The sequence below is a fragment of the Macaca mulatta genome, chromosome 3, assembly GCF_049350105.2.
Source record: "Macaca mulatta isolate MMU2019108-1 chromosome 3, T2T-MMU8v2.0, whole genome shotgun sequence".
Classification (NCBI taxonomy): Eukaryota; Metazoa; Chordata; class Mammalia; order Primates; family Cercopithecidae; genus Macaca; species Macaca mulatta.
The window spans coordinates 191,171,286-191,191,556 of NC_133408.1; the positions used below are offsets into that span (position 1 = coordinate 191,171,286).

The 20,271-nt window shown below is 51.3% G+C and overlaps 1 protein-coding gene across 11 annotated transcripts in view; it reads right to left on the reverse strand.

The window, feature by feature from the left end:
• The window catches only part of PRKAG2 (protein kinase AMP-activated non-catalytic subunit gamma 2), a 326,330-nt gene that overhangs the window by 190,381 nt on the left and 115,678 nt on the right, over positions 1–20,271 (reverse strand). For 3 of the 11 annotated variants that reach the window (XM_077997758.1, XM_077997753.1, XM_015135318.3), the window contains exon 1: positions 293–4,679. The exons of the other annotated variants lie outside the window; for them this stretch is intronic. Coding sequence is in view for 2 of the 3 variants with exons in the window: in XM_077997753.1 (XP_077853879.1) it covers positions 293–386 (94 nt within the window). In the remaining variant the exon portion in view is untranslated. Of the gene's footprint in view, positions 1–292; positions 4,680–20,271 lie in introns of those variants that run through there. 11 annotated transcript variants of the gene reach the window in all.

A 20,271-nucleotide genomic window follows, 5' to 3' on the forward strand; every position in this document is an offset into this window, starting at 1 on the left:
ACAGTTTTTGCATAAATGAATGAAAATCCAATCTATCACTAGCCTCCCGGAGCCAGGTGGGGCAAGAAAGGAAACAGCTTCAGAAGGAGTATTGTCAGGCGGCTCCCCACAGCAGCACCGCCAAGAGCAAGGAAACACTTCCCACGTATTCCTCTAACCACTGCCTGACGTTATACCCCCGTTGGAAGGGAGTGGCTGGAAACAGCTACTGTTTAGGAGGGTGTGCACACACGCCGTGGGGTTCCCTCCCAAGGACAGACCACCAGGGGCTCGGGAATGGGCAGAGTCCTACCGAAAAGGCCATGGGGCTCCGACTGGCGCCTCTCCGTGCTTCGATTTTGGTCCTTGTGTTTCTTGTTGCTCCTGAGACTCCCAAAGCGCCTCATGGGTAGCCGTGGCCACAGGAGTGGCGACAGGTGAACATATCAGGACCCACAGAACCGGTGTCAGCCCCAGGTGGCAGGGAGCCCGAGGAGCATCAGCCCGACAGGCACGGGGCACCCCAAAAGCTCACAGTGGCAGCCTGTGCTCAGGTGACAACCCGGGTCCAAGCGTCCTCACCAGGGGGTCTTCAGGGCGACCTCACCGCAGCCCCAGAGTCTGTGAGGCGCCAGGGAGTGGAGCCGTCCTGACGGGGCTGCACCTCCGGCCACAGCAGCTGGAGCGTCAGCTCGGCTGTCCTTAAGTAGCAAGAAGCTGCCGGAAGCGCAAACAGAACTTCGCAGGGGATTTGTTGATGTAGTTAAGGTCAGCTGCTCACTGATACTCTCCAGGGCTTTTTTTTTTTTTTTCTCCTTAAAATTAAAAAAAAGGAGGGAAGACCAGATAGGCAAAGGAGGCACAAGCCTGCAAGTCATGTGCAGCCGTGCATGATGTCTCTTTAAACAGACTGTAAAAGGAAACCACCCTGGGCAGACAATTCTTGGCACCAATTGGCCGGAGCACATTCCCATTGTGACATGACATCACACAACTATTTTGATTCATGGGTTCCAGGGCCCCACGGGGTCAGAAGGCTCCGGCTGCTGCTGGGTGGAGAAGCCACACAAGTCCCTGGGCTGGAAATTGCTGAATCTACTTTGACTCGGTTCCACTCAATGAAAGTAGCAGCGCCGTCTTCAAGGAGGGGATACGGCTGCCCGACTGGAATTTAACGGAAGGTCTTCAGCAAATGTGTAATTTGAGCTCTGGACTTGCTGAGAATTGCAGCCTGACAGAGCTGGAAGAGATTTTAGAGCGATCTAGTCCAACTCCCTTCTATGACAGATGGGGAAACAGGCTCAGGACAGGGAGGTGACTCCCCCAAGATCCTGTGGTCAGTGGTAGAACCAGGACTGGCGTTTTCAATCTCCTTGACTCCTAAGCCAAACCGCTGATCAAATAAAACCTAAAACATTTATAATTTGTATATATTTTGCAACTAAATAAAACAAATTTTGGAAGCACAAGATAGAAAAAAAAAATCCTCGACTTTTTGGCTGATAGCCTCACTAAAGTTATCTGCTTTGCTACTAACCAGCTTTGTGACCATCAAAAAGTTACTTCCCATTTCTGAACCTCAGTTTCCCCCTTAGTGAACTAAGACAAGACCAGGTCGTTTTAGGATTTAGTCTAGGACCACGCACAGTGGCTCACGCCTGTAATCTCAGCACTTTGGGAGGCTGAGGTGGGAGGATGGCTTGAGCCTAGGAGTTCAAAACCAGCCGGGGCAACATAATGAAACCCACATCTCTATTAAAAAAAAAAAAGAGAGAAAGAGAGATTTAGCCAAGTTCCAACAGTCTGAACCTCTCACAGTAATTGATTCTTCTCAAATGACTATGCACATGAGGAGGAGACTATGTCAGACCAGTTAAATAACCCCCGAGCTAAAGATTAGTAGCCTGGGTTCTCCTGGCCGCCCATTAGGGTGGGATAACCTCCCAAAACTGCAACGCCATCAGTTGCTTCAGTGGAATTGTTATTATCTACGGTTCGTCCGAAAACGAGGGGATGGGGTGTGCGGTGGAAGCACCCCAGCCACTTGCCACTGGAGCCCAGGCCTCCCCAGGAACCACGGGTCCAGCCTCCCAACTTGGGTCTGGCTGCTTTTCATGCCTTTTCTCTCGCCTCTTTCACTTGCAGGGCTCAGTGCCACTGGAGTTGTTGGCCCAGTCACTGCAGATGCCTGATGAGATAACGATGGCTCCAGGCTAGGACAGCAGGAGGGAGACCAAGGGAAGTCTTCGATTCTACCCTGTGAGATGAACCCCTGGAATCTCAGCTCCCACCCCAGATCTGCCACTCCCATGGGGCTTCCATCCACAGAAGCCAGAGACGCCTCAGGTATGCCATTCCCACAGGGTTAGCATCCACAGAAGCCAGGGACATCCCAGATCTGCCACTCCCACGGGGCCTCCACCCACAGGGGCCAAAGATGCTCCAGATCTGCCATTCCCACAGGGCAGCATCCACAGAAGTCAGACATGTCCCAGATCTGCCACTCCCATGGGGCCACAATCCACAGAAACCAGACACATCCCAGATCTGCCACTCCCATGGGGCCACAATCCACAGAAACCAGACACATCCCAGATCTGCCACTCCCATGGGGCCACCATCCACAGAAGCCAGAGGCGCCCCAGATCTGCCACTTCCACAGGCCCAGCATTCACAGAAACCAGATGTGTCCCAGATCTGCCACTGCCATGGGGCCTCCATCCACAGAAGCCAGAGATGCCCAGATCTGCCACTGCCATGGGGCCTCCATCCACAGAAGCCAGAGATGCCCAGATCTGCCACTGCCATGGGGCCTCCATCCACAGGGGACACACTCCAGCTCCCAAGAAGCCTGGTCGGCCCTGGCGTGGCTTCTGTGTGGCTGGAGCTGCTTCTAGCACTTCAGATGCCATTGATTGACTGGTAGAGCAACTGCTCACGTGATTGGACCTGACCCATTCTGTCAAGATGTGTGGGTCTGTCCTTCCCCGCCTAGGGCACCTGGCCCATCTCTGTCTAGAGTGACCTCATAGTCATACCATTGCTTAGCAGATCAAGAAACTATGGTCTCAACTTTTCTCGTGCAATTTCTACCAAATGGACTGAGTGACAACTGTCTACTTGGTGCTGTGCTGAATGTTGTAAGGTCAGGAAGTCCTACAAGGCATGACCCAGCCTTTATTCATTCATTCATTCATTCATTTATATTGAGACAGAATTTTGCTCTTGTTGCCCAGGCTGGAGTGCAATGGCACAATCTGCAGCCTCTGCCTTCTGGGTTCAAGTGATCCTCCCACCTCAGCCTCACAAGTGGCTGGGACTACAGGTGCACACCACCACGCCCAGGTAATTTTTGTATTTTTTGTGGAGATGGGGTTTTGCCATGTTGCCCAGCCTGGTCTCAAACTCCTGGCCTCAAGTGATCCACCTGCCTCGGCCTCCCGAAGTGCTGGGATTACAGGTGTGAGCCACCACACCTGGCTGGAATTTTCTAACCTACCTGCTTTCGTTTACACCATTTGCCCTGCCTCCTAAGCCCGTGGTTTTTAGCTCTGCCTGCTGAAACCCTGTGAAACCCTTACAGCCCAATTCAGAGACCGTGCCTTCCCCCAAGTGAAGCCTCCCTCATCACTCCCCAAAGAAGGGACTTTTCCCTCCTTTGAAAGATTTTAGCTCTTCTACTCTATATGTGAATGTGGCCCTTGCCACAGAGAAGACTGGGAACCCCAAAAAGGTAGGGGCCCAGGCCTCACCCATCGTGGGGATCTCCCAAGCCTCCAGCAAGGCATCTACTTTGGGAGGCACTGGACAGTCACCCTGAACCCCTGCAGTCCCTCCAGCTGCCCCTGCTCCCTGGTGGAGCCAACTGGAGGGGCTTCACGGCCAGGCTCCTCCCAGGCTGCTGGTTAGCTGCAGCCAACAGTGGGCACAGCAGATGCCAGAAGGAGGGAGGAGCTGAGGCTGTCATAGCCCCCTACATCCCTGCAGAGTCACTCTGGCCTCACTGTGTCATCTCCCAAGGGAAGAATTCAGCTCCTCTCAAAGAAACCCTCCCCCAGCCTTCTGTCTTGGGTCAGGGACCAGCTCCTTCATCGTTCGGGCACAGCACTGGCAGCAGCCCTGCTGATATGAACCTGAGTTACTACACCAGCCCTGGGGGTTCCTGGCAGCCTGCCCACACCTTTGAAAGTAGTGTCTTTATTCAATTCTCCTCCAACGATCCAAAAAGTTCAGTGTGCCTCCTTTGTCCTGCTGGGACTGATAGATAGATATGGGGATCAGGTATTTGTAGCACGGATGCATGAATGAACACACAAAATAGGTCTTGCTCTCAGTGACTTTGCAAATGAGCTGGAGACAAAGATAAACAATGCTAACTGCATGCAAAAGCTGTGAGTATGTGAGCTGTGGCTGCAAGTGTCGCCAGCACAAAGGAAGGAGAGGAGAGGGCCCGTGTGGCCCTGCCTGGAGAAAGGGACCTTGAGATGGGCCTTCGGGGTTGGAGGGTGTGAAGAAGAGGGGAGAACCCAGGCCAGGCCAAATCAATGCCTGGAGTGGGGGACCCCAGCCTTCAGAAACAAGCCACAAAATCTACCGCCAGCTGGGTCCTCGGTACACTGTTGGATGATTTCTGTTGTTAAATACAGTAGCCCAAACGTACTGTGATTAAATTCTGGAAGTAGGTAAGTTTAGGAGTTTCATGTGTAGATGTCTTTTTCTTTTCTTTTTAAAAAATCAGCTTCTAACAAAAATTGTTTTCTCAAGCTAAAAATAAAATAACACCCAGTGTGGTGGCTCACACCTGTAATCCCAGCACTTTGGGAGGCTGAGGCGGGAGGACTGCTTGAGCCCAGGAGGTCGAGGCTCTAGTGAGCCATGATCCTGCCACTGCACATCAGCCTGGGTGACAGAGTGAGACCCTGTCTCAAAAAATAAAACAAAATAAAATAAAATAAAATAAAATAAAACAAAGCAAAACATCTTTATGAAAAGACCTGAACAAGTATCCCAATAAGAAAGAGGCAGATTTGATTAAAAGGCAAATGAAAAGGTTTTGTTTAAGCCAGTGTACTATTCTTACACTATATAATACAACGGACAGAAAGAACATTTCAAGGCCGGTTGCGGTGGCTCACACCTATAATCCCAGCACTTTGGGAGGCCGAGGCAGGCAGATCACCTGAGGTTAGGAGTTCAAGACCAGCCTGACCAACATGGTGAAACCCTGCCTCTACTAAAAATACAAAATTAGCTGGGCATGGTGGCGCGTGCCTGTAATCCCAGCTATTAAGGAGGCTGAGGCAGGAGAATCGCTTGAAACAGGAGGCGGAGGTTGTGGTGAGCCGAGATCACGCCATTGCACTCCAGCCTGGGCAACAAGAGCAAAACTCTGTCTCAAAACAAAAACAAAAACAAAAACAAACAAAACAAAAAAAAGAACATTTCAAAGTTTAGTGACTGAAGGTAAATGTATTTAAATTTGTGTGGAAAATAACCAGCAACTTAGGCAGGCCTGATGGTTCTGTGCTTGAGTTTAAATGGTCATTCATTCAACAGGTAGTTATTAAACCTCTAGCAAGTGTACAGGACAGTTGTTGATTGAAGGGATGGGGTACTACAAATAATTCAGACATTCCTGTCCTCTAAGAACCATATTTTATTACTAACATAATAACTCCCATTTACTGAATGCCTAGCATATGCCAGCTGGGGTGCTGGTCACCTTACAGTTATTATTTTATTTCATTCTTCCCACACATGAGCAGGGCAGGCATAATTAACAACATTTCATTGAAAAACGAATAACTGAGGGTCAGAGAACTAGTCTGACCAGGATGGCACACCTGGCAAGTGGACAGAAGATGGACTTGCCCCTCATGTGGACCCTTGATTCCCAAATTCACATCCTTCTACTATTCCATACTTTCTCATCGATGTGCACGGGAAAATTCGTCAGCCATTGAACACCCTACCCTGAATCCCACAGGACTCCCAAGGACCACTGCGGACTGAAGGGATTTGGAAAATAATTTCTTTCTACATCCTGAGTTTTGATTTCAGGCTGGGAAATTAAAAGGCAAAAGAAGCAGCATGTTTAAAAATCCTGACTACAGCGCATGCCTGTAATCCCAGCACTTTGGGAGGCCGAGCCGGGTGGATCAAGAGGTCGAGAGATCGAGACAATCCTGGCCAACACGGTGAAACCCTGTCTTTACCAAAAATGCAAAAATTAGCTGGGTGTGGTGGTGGGCACCTGTAGTCCCAGCTACTCGAGAAGCTGAGGCAGGAGAATCACTTGAACCTGGGAGGCGGAGGTTGCAGTGAACGGAGATTGTGCCACTGCACTCCATCCAGCCTGTGCAACAGAGCGAGATTTCATCTCGGAAAAAAAAAAAAAAAAGTCCTTATTTGCATTAAAGCCATCTCGTAACACAGACTGGACGAGTCAGGTGACCTGCCACGTGGGTGCACCATGCTCTGGAAGCACAAAGCCGGCCGCTTCCTCCCCGAGGCCACTTCGAGGTGGCCGAGCACAGAGGTGGGGCACGAAAAGCTCCTCACTGCTGGGGTCTTTCTGTTTGACTCACACAGGCCTGAAATTCCTCACATGAGGGACAAAGCTTTGGATCCCATGATTAGTGATGAACGCTGATGGGCTGGGAGAGGTGGCGCCTTCCCATTGCAGGGCAGGGGCTAAGGACCCGTTCTTTGGCACATGTGGGCGGGGGAAAGTTGACCACTCACAGGTGGACAGGGACACCAAACCCCCTCTTCTGTTTCCGCCAGCCGCTGGTCCCACATGAATACAGGGGAAACTCGCTGCCACACCTGTGACTCCGCTCAGAGTTCGTTCTGACAGAATGCTTTCCACACTCAGAATTCTTTTTTGAAGGGAGGGGCTGAAAAAGGAAGGAACGAATGGCTCCCAAATAGGAACCGTATTTTCTAATGTATTTTAAAAGGGCCAGGGCCTTTTTGGATCACAGTTTAAAACTCACACCCCTGGTTGGTGCTGCAACCCAAAGCCTGGCACGGGACCAGGTAACTGGGGTGCCAGATGCCTTTATCTCTTAGCAATGCCCCGTGCTGTGTGGCCAAGGCTTCCAGGTCACCATTCCAACACTAGGTTTGTAAGATCTGGGAAGGGGTGACATCAGAGCTCAGCTCATTCAACACATGTTCTTTACATGTGTCTTCTGGTGGCTGTTCTTTAGATTTCTGACTACAAACCTACCTTTGACAACTCGAAAAATAAAACAGTGTGGAAGAACACCACCACGAGGCGTTTCACACTGTTAGTGTGCTTCATTGTTTTCTGGCTTTTGGTTTAATTTTCTCTCCAGTGAGACTGAAAGCTCCCCCATGGCAGGGATCTCACCCACAGAAGAAAGGAAAGGAGCGCTTACTGAGTTCCTCCAGGTGACTCAGGAGCAGCACGGTGGGCCAGGGAACAGCAAGCCAGCTGCTGCTCCACGCTCGGCAGCCCTGGGAGCAGCATGTCGTGTTCCTGGGGGACACTTTGGCGGCTGTTCTGGAGCCAGGGAGTTTGTGCTGACTGTTCCCCTGCCCTCGGCAGGGCTTCAAGCTTGGCCAGCCAGGGCTGGGCTGCAGGAGGCCATGGCACTGGGTCCCGTTCACTCTAATACTTGGATTCTACCAGGTGCACCAGCACCCCCATCTGGATGCTGCAAAACATTCCACAGCCAGACTGTGCACTACACAGCGGAGCTGGGGGCGAGAGAGGTGAGGAAGGAGAAGTCAGGGGAATTGCAGATGGGCTCGCAGATGGAGCGTGGTCACCCCTGCTTCCTGTGCATTAGGATAAATGGCGCGAAGGTGTCCACCCTTCCACGAGAGAGACGTGACGGCGCTCCTGTGGCTCTGATATGTAACCCCCACCCCCAAACTCTGGTGACCCAAAACATGTGAGTAAACCCTTTAATTGCTGGAGGTTCTCCACCGGTGCCCCGGGGGCCACATTCCAATGGCATGGGAGAAGTGCTAGGACATGTGGCACATGTTGTCCCACTAACCTGGTGCTAGTCCAGGCTGCAGGTTGGAGCCCCACCCCAGCCTTGTCACCTGGTGAATGGGACTCTGGGTCTCTGTTGCAGACACCATGGTTGGCGCCCAGCCTCCACTTGTTCCCCACCCCACCCCTGCAGTGGGTGTCTGAGAGCCGAGGGCCTCATCAGGCCAAACTGCCTCCTCCTCCAGGCAGCCCACGAATAACGACAGGATCAAGCCCCTTGAAGCTCACCCTATCTCTGGACTTCCAATTATATCAAAACCAAATTTTCAAAAAGACCCCAAGCTTTCCTTCTCATCGAAGCCACTTTGCATGTTATGTGAAGCTGCAAATAGTTTCCTTGAAGTCGTCACTGGGGACCCAGATGAGAGAAGAGTCACTGAGACTCGGTGTAACCACCCTCCCTCCACACGCCTCCACTCATTCATGAGACTGGCGCTTCCCAGGGCAGGGCTGCTGAGGCCTGGGAGCACCGCACAGACAGAATCAGCGCGGCCGACCGAGAGATCTGCCAGCAGAGCAGGGCAGCGGGAACCCTAGTCACCCGCACCCTGCAGTTGTACAGAGCTGGAGACTTTGCCCACAGTGGTTTCCTACATTCTTCTCAACCGTGCTGTATGGTAGGGAGGCCAGCCACGATTATTCAGCTCAAGAACTAAAATTTTTTAAAACCCAAGAGTTCAGAGGTGCTCAACGATTTGCCCAGTATCCGCGGGCAGCCTGTGGGATTGTGGGGGTTGATGCTGGCTCTGCTGGTTCCTCATCCGGGGGGCATCAGGAGCCAGGCTGCCCCTGCTCCGACACACTCATGGTCACTCACAGCCTCCTGGTGACCACAGGAACTGGAGCCTGAGTCTCTGAGTGACAAGAGGGTGACTTTTTGGGTAGACCACTGCAGAAGCAGGTGAGGACGCACCACTCAAACACTTCCGGCTCCTCCTGAACCTTTGTGGATCACGAGGCAGTACCTGAAAAGCACGCAGTCCCCTGCACGGCTGCATTCCAAACCACATCTCATTATGTAAGAGGGCACGGGTCCCCTCCAGGCCGGGGAGCAGCAACACGCGTTAGCACATATTTGCTAGAGCTCTCCTGCTGGTTGCAAAATACTGTGTCATATTTCATGGAAAGTTCTAAAGGTCACTGCTGCACTTGACTCTGAGATCGCCACATCGCCTCTCTGGGGCCTCCCCGTCCCTGCCCCAGGAGGTGTTTATGAGCCGGCACCTCTGTGGAGCACCCTCCGTCCTGACTCAGGCCCCCATGCCTCTGTTCCACGTCAGCCCGACACACTCATGGTCACGCACAGCCTCGTGGTGACCACAGGAACTGGAGCCTGAGTCTCTGAGTGACAAGAGGGTGATTGTTTTGGCAGAGACAAAGCACCTCAGCTCACACAGCTCCACTCACACCAGCGACATCTAACACCACTGAGAACTGGCAGAGACAACAGGGTATCTTGATTTTAAAAACACAGATAAGTACTAAAAAGGCGAAAAACAATCGCAATAATTATTTTTAGCATGCCGAAATGCAGCACCCAAAAAGTAAGAAATCCCTGGATCTCCTTAAAATCTTGAAGGGGCATCACATTCCCCCATGAGGGCTCGGTGGGGCCCTTTGCAGTCCCTTCTCACGGTGCCTGGCATCCCTGCAGTTGCTCAGCATCCAAGAGCACACCAGGCCAAGAGCTCTGAAGGCTCCACCAGCAAGAACCTGCCCTGATTCCAGCTGCTCCATGGCCCAGAAGCTGAGCCCTTGGCTCAACGGGGGCCACCAGGCAACGGTTTCTGAAAACCAGATTCGGAAACTCTACAGGCCAGCCATTTGGGTTTTCTGTTTAATTCTCTTTAAGTTATTCAATGCTCTTACAAATGCTGAAGTGAGCTGGGAATGCACCGAAGCCTTGGAGAAGGACCCGGTTAACTCCCGGGCTCAGCAGAAAGCCAGTTTGATCTGTGGTCTCTGACTTCCAGGCGACGGGGCAGGATTTCCAGTGTCCGGACTTGGGCCGGTCACAGAGCAATCCACCTGCTCCTGCATGTCACTCATGAGGAAACCCCTAGCTTAGATTATGAGGGGGGCTGAGCTGAAGTTTGCCTCAGATCTGTTTCTTCTTACAGTGAAATATATTTGAAAACAAGGTGACAGGTAGAAAGGTTTAAAACACCTAGGTCAAACATAGAACCCTAAAGCAACATCAGTTCACCCACTGGCATGCAATTCTGAGCTAGTTTATTCTTCCACATTTCTCCCATAAGAGAGACCATTTTACAGGGTTTCAAGGTGATTAAATGAGATAGAATAGCAAAAATATCCTGTAAGCTGCAAAGCATTTCACAAACAGAGGACATGGCCATTCTCTGTCCCTGAAAGCAGGTTCTCAGGAGCTCCACTAGTCAATGTAGAATTCATGATAAATTTAGATAATCACTTTTTGGTAATTACTATACTAATTATAGTACTGTAATTACTATAGTAACAATTCAGGCAAGAAATATGGATCGATCCTAAAACTAGCAAGTGAAAGTCTGAGGAGAAAGAAGATATTTACACAATCCCAAAGCAGCTTCCCCTGAAACCCTGACTGGTGACAAGGGGGAAGTACTTTATTCAAGTAGAGAACTTTATAGCGGCAGACACCCCCTTCACCAGGTGACTGGCACCCACTTCACCGGGAAGGTGTCGCGGCCGTATCAGGTGCCCGGGCTGAGATGCGGAAGCCCAGGGCAGCACATGGACAGATGGACGCCCTCCTGAGGGTGCAGGCTGGCTCTGATGGTGAGGAAATGTCAGGAAAACGCAAAGCCAAGGGCAGGCGACACAAGAACTGGCCTGTGTCCCCCTGAAAAAGGCTCAGGTCGTGACAGATGAGACAGGACTGAGGAGCTGTTCCCAATGAAGGGACTGAAGAGAAAGGACAACGAAACAAAACGTGTGGCTGGGGATCCCCTCTTCCAAGAAATGACGCCCCAAAGACAAGGTGCAAAACGTGAATGAAGCCTGCAGCTTAGCTGATAGCATGATATTAGCGCTAATTTCCTGATTTTGACAATTATACTGTGGTTAGGAGAATGACCCTGTTTTTATGAAATATCCACTGAAATATTTAGGGGTAAAGGGATATGATGTCTGCAAATTCCTCTCAGGGGTTCAGAGTTCATATAAACACACAGTGAGAGATCATAAGAAATGAGATACGGGCAGATCTGCTGAAATGCTAACATCGGGCAATCTGGGTGAAGAGGATATGAGAACTCTTTGTATTATTTTTGTGACTTTATGTTTGAAATTGTCAAAATAAAATGTTATTTATTATTTAATGATTTTTTTTGTTGTTGTTAGAGACAGAGTCTCACCATGTTGCCCAGGTTGGTCTCGAACTCCTGGGCGCAAGTGATCCACCTACCTTGGTCTCCCAAAGTGCTGGAATTACAAGCATGAGCCACCTCGCCCAGCCCTAAAGTCTTATTTTAAAAAAGGAATTAAGAAATACAGGCTGAGCACAGTGGCTTGTGCCTATGAGGCCAAGGCAGGAGAATCGCTTAAGCCCAGGAGTTTGAGACCAGCCTGGGCAACACGGCAAAACCCCGTCTTTACAAAAAATGTAAAAATTAGCTGGGCATGATGGTGCACACCTGTAGTCACAGCTACTCAGGAGGTTGGGGTGGGAGGATCGCTTGAGCCGCAGTGAACTGTGATCGCACCACTGCACTCTAGCCTGAGAGACAGAGCAAGACCCTGTCTCGAAAAAAGAAAAAGAGCTACAGTGGGCCTTACTTACGGGTCTTACTTACTACCACTCTTACTTACAGTGTTAAGTGACAGCACGTGTTAGCGCTGCCTTTTACTGTCTCCCAAGGTGGGAGCATCACTGAAGCAGGCCCTGAGGGAACTACAGGACTCTCTGACTCGCTGAGGGCAAGGAGATTCTTCTGGGAATTTTTCCTTGGCTTCTCCCAAATCATAATAATGGCCTGGACACAGGATGTGCAGGCCAGCCCTAGTGGGGGACATCTGCCAGGCTGGCGCCAGAGGGCGCTGTCCCCAGGGACCACACAGGGTGCCAGGCCACATAACTCTGCAATGTGTTGGCTGAACTTTTCAGGAAACTTGGATGCCACACATACTTTTCCTTTCTTTGTGGGCAGGCAAGATGAGTCACGTTTTTCCAGAGTCTGCTCGGCCCCAGTATTCAGACCTCATCAGCTGCCCTGGTCCGGAAGGCTCCAGCGGGGGCCAGTGAAAGGGGGACCAGGGTGCCTGCATTAGCTGGGCCAGCACTGGGGCTTAGGGGCAGCCTTGGGCAAGCCAGAGTCAATCTTTTTGTCGGGTAAAGGGTAAAGCTCACAGTAATTCTGGATCATGGCAACATTTTCGGACAGACCCAGGGCCCTTTGTACAACTCACAGGGCGCAGCCCTGAGGGAGGCTGGGCTCTGGCTTCATATGGTCCCTGTTCTCCCGCCCACCTGCCCCTCCTCTGCTGCACCTCACTCCCCAGCACCTCTCCAGGCCCTACCTTCGAGTACCTCACTCCCCAGCACCTCTCCAGGCCCTACCTTCGAGTACCTCACTCCCCAGCACCTCTCCAGGCCCTACCTTCGGGGTCCCCTCAGTTCCCCTGCCTCCCTTCCTTCCGAAGGCCACTGTGTTATTGGGACGATGGAGCAGAGACCTAAGGAAGGGACCCCACCTGTGTCCATCTGCAGGCAGGGTCGCTGCAGGCTCCCTGAGAAGCAGGCTCTGGGATGGAAATGAGCACGTTGGATGTACATCAGGGAGTGCTCTCGGGCCCGACAGAGGAGCGATGGAGACCCCGTGAAGTCCCGACAGAGAGTTCTGGCGTTCGGATGCCCCTTTAGAGCTGTCCTGAGCGGGGGTCGGGGGCTGGTCCTTTATGTCCATACATCGGCCGGTTATTGGGCACAGACTGTCTCTGGGAGGGGCTGAAGGCTGGCGATGTGGCGCTCCTTAGCTGAGGGAGGGCTGTCTGTCACACCCACAGCTGGGAGTGAGTTCCTCATTCTTGAAGGAATCGGGAATCTGGGAGGCACAGCACAGCCTCAAGGGTGTTCTGGCTCCAGGGTGTTTTGAGCAGAGGGCCTGGGGACATGCTGAGCATCTCAGGGTGTTTCAGGCAGAGGGCCTGGGGACATGCTGAGCATCTCAGGGTGTTTCAGGCAGAGGGCCTGGGGACATGCTGAGCATCTAAGGGAGCCTGAGCAGAGGAAGATGGGGGGTGGGTGTGCACCAAATGAAGTCAGAGCCAGCCCAGGGTTACCTCAGAGGACCTCAGAGGCCATGTGTGGTGGGGTTTGGAGACTTAATTTAAACGTGCTGGGGAGGCGTCAAGGGGTTGAACAGCAGATGACATGATCAGATTTATGTTTTAAAAACAGGAGTTGGCAAATTACTACCCAATGGCCCAATCCTGCTGGCCACCTGCTTTTATAAATACTTATTGGGACACAGCTGCACCATTAGTTTATACTTTGTCTATGGCTTCGTAGTTGCAAAAGAGACCACGTGGCCTTCGAAGTCTAAGACATTTACCATCTGGCTTTTTACAGGAAACATTTGTCAATTCCTGTTTGAAGAGACCCCTCTCCTTGCTGGGCAGAGTCATTTCCAAGGCAGCAATGGGGCTCCCACGAGGGCCACGGCCCCTCACGCGCCTCCCCAGCTTCACAGCCATGCCTAAAGCAACTCAGTTTAGCAGTCGCTCGTGTTCTTTGGTATTAATGATATAAATCACCTGTGCACACCACGAGGTTCCTCCAGGAGGCTGCAGGGCCCTCCCCGGTGGAAGTGGAGAAAAGTCCTCAGTGTCTCTACTCATGTGCAAACACAAACACTTCCACTGCCCTCTCCCGCCTCCTCTCCCATCCCCCATCGGTCTCTTCCTCTTCTCAGGCCTCTCCTCCTGGACCAGCAGTGATGCCAGCAGCCACAGGCCCCTCTGCCCCCAAAGCAGGTCTCACCTCTGCAGCTTAAGTAGAGTCCCACAGGCCCCCGTGGCCTCTCTGAAAATGAGGAGTAAAATGACTCATGTGTGGGGCACGCGAGCAATGCCCCAGGAGCACACATCACATGTGTGACTGCAATGAAGGAAGTGTGGGTTCCTTTTAACGTCGGAGCCGCCAGAGCTCCCCCAGGAACCTCTCTGCCTCCGAGGCACCAAAGGTTTCCTGTCCTTGCGATGCTGGGAGGGACCCTAGATGGATTTGTGGGTGCATCTCAGGCACCCAGCTCAGCACATGGCTCAGGCACACGCAATGACTCAGTGGTGCCTCCAGGCGAGCGGGTACCCTGCGCTGCTCTCATGCTCAATCCTCACCCCTACTCTGCCTAGATGCAGGGGCTGACCTTTGACCCCTGCTGCCACATGTCCAGGCTCCCACTGGGCAGGGGACAGGGAGACACCTTGGGCAACATCTGACCTTAGCTACAGTCCCTTTGGCTCCCGTTCCTGCCAGACAGACCAACTGCAGCTCCTGGTTCCAGCCCCGCCAGGGCTCCCGGCGTTGCCCTCTTCCCTTCTCCCACCTGGGGTGGGAAAGGATTTTCCTTACTCATAGCTGGGTCGCTTCCCAAACTCTAGTCTGGAGTCTCAGCTCTTTCCTCACCTTTATAACCACGCAGCCACATAATCAGAACTGTGACGTCCTTGTATTAAACTCCATCTGCTTTTAGTATGTAGAGTAGCCCTATTCCAGGTAGGACCCGGGCTGACAGCTGAGCGAGGGCCATCTGCAGGAGACGATTCGGAAGGGGTCAGTGCTGCAATTCTGCAGAGTAATCAGCAGCAAGCTTCAGGTCTAAATTCTGGAGTTCTAAAATTACTCGAGTCTGACCCCCTGGTTTTTGGTCTTGCTCTGTATTTAGGGACAATGGCCCTATTGATGCCCGCTGAACCACTGCCTGGCATTTGTTCTGTAGGGAAAGCTGGAGCAGGGTGCTCCTCAGCCTCGGGAGCCCGTGGCATGGAAATGCAAGACTCAGAGGCTCTAGATTAAAGTCTTAAAAGCTTGGGCTCATTCCTCCACACAGAGCACAAAACCTTTGGCATTTTACAGGAAAACAGACTTTTATTTGAAAAATAAACTCAAGTTGCTGGGATATAAAGGAAGAGCTGTGTGTGATCCAACACGGAAATGGTGTGAAAGGACCCGAAGTTTTACAAGTTAAATAAACTTCTCTGAAAGACTCATTCGAATTTCAAACAGCTCTCAGCACAGACCCTCTGGAAAAGATCCCCAGATGTAGCAGAATGAGATACAGCGCCCGCCCCAGGCTGGGGGTCAGCCATGTGGAATGGGAGATTTGGATTCAACCACGAACAGAGAAAATTAAATTTCTTTGGATGTTCAAAATACACATGACCTCGGTCATAGTTGTGAGCTGGTCTTGGAAACGGACAGGGGGAACATGTACCATTCCTCATCTCTGGCAGAAACCCAGCACTGACTTCCATCCAGTGGATTCTCTGTGCCTCAAGAACCCCCCAAACCAGACTCGCCTCAAAGGCATTCCAGACGCATTCTGCTGTTCTCTGACCATCTAGGGTGGTGTTTTCCAAACCGCAACCACTGCCCCCACCACCCATCATGAAATCAACTGTGTGGGTCAGATAAAGCAGCTGAAACAATAGAATTGAAAAGAAAACACATAGTCGGGGGTCAATACTGTTTAGTAAAAAAATGGGGTTTTTGTTGATGTGTTGTACGTGCTGGATTATGACATCAGATGGATTTGTTACTGTGGGCTGCAGTCAAAACATTTTCAAACCACTGCTGCGATGAAGCCCTGTGGCCCTGCTTTACCAGCTCAGTGCTACAAACCTTCCCTGGGCAGTGGCAAACTCCCCGGCTGTCGGAGTATATTCTCCGCCTTTTGCTTTGTGCTTGTCCCTACCAGACACCACGGTCATCACATAGAGTAGCCTTCAGTGTAATCAAAGTAAGTGGCTGTCTAGGTCAGTGATTTTCAACTCTTTTTTTTCTAGTAGGAGAGAGAAAATGTCCCAATGTCCAGCAGGGCTGATTCCGTCAGTAGCAGTTACTGGGTGTGCCCTGCTGCCCCCATCAGACAAGATGCCATTTCTTGCTCCGTGGGGGCCAGCTGGCCAAAGGCCACCTTGTCTCACTCCCTAAAAGCCACCACTGCATGATTTTAGGGTTCTGGGAAGACAGTCGCTTACAAAAAGAGAATCTGTGGCATCTGGTTTTGATGCTAGGAATTCTTTCTGAGTTATGAGATAAATGTGTCGACTACCCCTGAAATATGTCACCTTTAAGTTCTGTAATGTCCATCTTAAATATCTTTGCCAGAACCGTTTCCATCTGAGGGAGGAGGGAAAAGGATAAGGGCATGTTGAGCTCTAGGAGCTGGGAGCCCACAGACAGGAAAACAGAGCAGGGAGATCCAAAGTCCCCAGAGATATGGCGTTCTTTCCACGTTGGGTGACCATCAATGTACCCCGAAGGTACCAAACCCCGAAGGCACTGACTGGTCCTGGGGGGATGAGGAGGTACGAACTGGAAGAGCTTGGGAAAATAAGAGGCAAGTGCATGAAAAGCTCAGTATGTGATTTTTAAAGAGACAAGAAGGCAATAGGAAGTTATCACGAGAGAACACAGACTGCAAAGAGACTTAAAATAACAGCTATATTTCAGGGCTCTGGCAGATTGCTCAAGGCAAACAGAATCCAGTAAGGCTTTCTGGAGCGGGCAGGACTTGAAGGAGGTCGCTGAGGAGGCGGGAGACCACACTAATGTATCTCCAGATCCACTGCAGACACCCCTCGCTGTTCACCCCAGCTCTGTCTCTACCATCTGTTTCCTGCACAGTTGCCAGACATCTCTCTGCATTGCATCCGATCGACATCTGACGGCTTCTGTATCGCTCAATTAAAACCTGGAATCCTGACCTCTCCTGCAAGGCCCCGCCCCACTCCCTGACCTCACTCCTGCACCTGTTCCCTCCCCACTTGGTTCTGGCCACACTGACCAGCTCCCTGCAAGCTCAGAGGCTGCTCCCGTCTCCGGACATTTGCACTACGGGTCCCGCCGCCAGGCACGCCATGGCCCTCACCGGTCCTCTCCCTGGCTGTATCACCACTGGCCAAACGTCTCCATGCCAGAGACGTTGCTGACTTGACCACATAGAGCAGCACCCCTGCAGCCCCTCTCCTTTGACTGTTTTTCCTCCTGGCACTTGGGACATATAACACTTTTCCACATATGGTACCGATTGTCCCTAGAATGGAATCCCCACGAGGGCAGGGATGGGCTCATTCACTGCTGCATCCCCAGCTCCCAGCACTTAGCAGGTTCTCACATAACGTGGTGCAGGTGAATGTCCTCTGTGCCAGACAACTCCCCTTTGAAAGGCCTGGGCAGGCAGGTATCATTGTCTCCTCCTAACACCAGCTTTCTTCTGTCTGGGAGGCACATGTGAAGGTTCACACGCTGGAAAAAACCCAGGCAGGAACGACCCCTGCTGCTTTCCCCCAGGCAGGAGCAACCTGCTCTCAGTATCAGACTCAGCATGTGAGGCTATGTCACCCCCTAGTGGTCACTCTGTCACAAAGCCAGAAAAACCAGAGATGTGCTCAGCCTGGCCAGTTGTTCCCAGGGCCAAGGGAACCCAGACCTACTCTCTCACCCAGACTTTTTCTACAGGTGAAATCAGATGTAAACAAACATTCAGAAAATAAAGGTGAAAAGGCGTCCAATATTGAGTCCACATTGTCTTGAATGAGGGAGAGACTGAACATCCACGTTCTTCCTTCTAGTACGGGGTTCCAGGTTGAGCGGCTGTCCCAAGATGTTGACTGTGGTGGGGTAGCATCAGGTCATTCCTACAGAGCTTCTCCGTTCATTGCAGATTATGTGGGAATTTATCAAAAATTAGCCTTTCCTTTTTTTAAAAAAGGAAGCTGAGATGGGAGGCGTGCCAGAGAGAACCTAGAAGTGAATACACAGCAGGCAGAGCTCAGACCTGAGCAGCTGGGTCTCCAAGAAGCCTGTCTCCATCAGCTTGCTTGCTTGCTTGCTTACTTCTTCGAGACGAAGTTGGGTGTTTTTTGTTTGTTTGTTTGTTTTGGAACAGAGTCTTGCTCTGTTCCCAGGCTAAAGTGCAATGGCAGGATCTTGGCTCACTGCAACCTCTGCTGCCCAAGTTCAAGCCATTCTCCTGCCTCAGCCTCCCGAGTAGCTGGGATTACAGATGCACACCACCATGTCCAGCTAATTTTTGTAATTTTAGTAGAGATGGGGTTTCACCACGTTGGCCATGACCTCGAACTCATGACCTCAGGTGATCCGCCCACCTCAGCCTCCCGAAGTGCTGGGATTACAGGCATAAGCTACTGCGCCTGGGTGAGAGAGTTTTTTAAAAGCTGGGGACTGCCCTACAGCATGAGGCTTTTGCTAACACGCACTTAGCATTTCCTCTGCCCCAGACCTCTGAGTGGCTCTCTCTCTGGCTCCACTGTGGTCTCCTTACCACAGAAGACTTCCCTCGCCATTCTATCCAAAGCAGCACCCACCCCACTACCCAGTCTCTCACTCTGCTTTCCTTTCCTTGACAACATGGGGGCAGTTAAAGTCTATCTGTGCTCCCATGCTCCACCCCTCTTCCAGCCCTCTGTCTGGAAGATTCCAGACTAGCTCTGCCAGCTTGGCCATGATTGCCTTCAGCCAAACAGCACACCTTGTCCACAGCTCGCCTGGGGCAAGGAGATGTGTCAGGATAAAGTTAGGATGGCTTAATGGCAGGTACAGAAAAAAATAACTGGAAGGAGGCTAAACCACAAGGATGCTTATCACCTACAATAATGACCAGTTAGTAGGTAGGCAGTTGCAAAGCAGGTCAGCTTAGTGAAACTGCCTTTGCAAAGTTATCACTGTTAAGAGAAATCTGACATAGCTGATTCCATATTGCTTCTGACCTCCAAGTGTCCCACTCCTGGGCACACACAGGCCAAGCTAATTTTGGGAGAAATTTAGTTTATAGTTTAACCTTAAAGCCAGGATGATACTAGCCCTTCCCCAAACTAAAACACCATTGCAAAACTAATGAGAAGCCACAAGGTTAGGATTATGAGAGGGGCCTAAATTCTGCTACGATGTAGGTGTCGTTAAATGATAAGCAGCCATTGTCCCGAGGTCACAAGATTTGTAATTTCCCCAATTACTCCTGTAGATAACATCACTATTGGAGAACCTAAGATTGGCCTTTTGAGATGTCTTTCCAGACTTTTGCTTTTCTGGCAACCAGTTGACCTCAGCTGGACTCCTGACTCACCACCCAACCGGTCCTGTGGCCCCACCCAGAGGCGGAGTCAGTGTCATTTTCCACACCCCTCTGAAGGCATCCCCAACCAATCAGCAGCACCTATTCCCTAGTCCCTGCCCACCAAACTATCCATGAAAACTGCTAACCTCCGAGCCTTCAGGTAGACTGACTTGATTTGACAGATAACTGTCTCCTGCATGGCATGGCCGAACTCATGTCAGTTAACTCTTTCTTTGCTGCGATGCTATGGTCTCAGTGGATTGAGTTTCCCTGTGCAACAGGTGGGAGGACCCATCAGGCAATGACATCAGCGCTGCCAACTGCGTGGAGAATCACCTGCCCAACTTTCTACTCAGCCACCTTGTGCCTTGGCCTTTGTCCTCGTGGCCCTAGAAACCATGTCCCCACACCACAAAGGAAGAAAAGGAAATTTATCCTCGTGTGTCTTTTTTGTTGTTGTTAGGGGAGGCACGTTTTTCTTAAAACCCTAGCCGACTTCTCCCATTCACTGGCATGTGGGAAAGGGATACTTTCGACTGAACTAGACCAACTACAGCTCATGGCCTGGGGCCAGGCCCTGAGTAAAACCAGGTTCTGCTATGAAGAAACAAGAGGCAGCCACTGTCCGACGGGTTAGCACAGTCTGCTGCGCACCTCAGAGAGGAAGAAACTGTGCACACGGACAAATGTGATAGACTTAGGGGTAGAAAGGGTCCAGGACAGGTGGGGAGAAGACGAGAGGAAGGCCCCGTGTGGTAGCCGAGGGCAGCAGCTTCCCCCACACGCATCTCCAGGGTGGAGAGTGACTTTCTGCAGTAGGCAGGCAAATGTTGCAAGAATGCGCCCAATGAAGGAAGGAGCCTTGGCTATCTCACAGCATTGACACACGTGCTCACACATTGTTGTCAATTCTTACATATACAATGTATATGTAAGCTTAAGGAGCAGGCACAAGAAGCC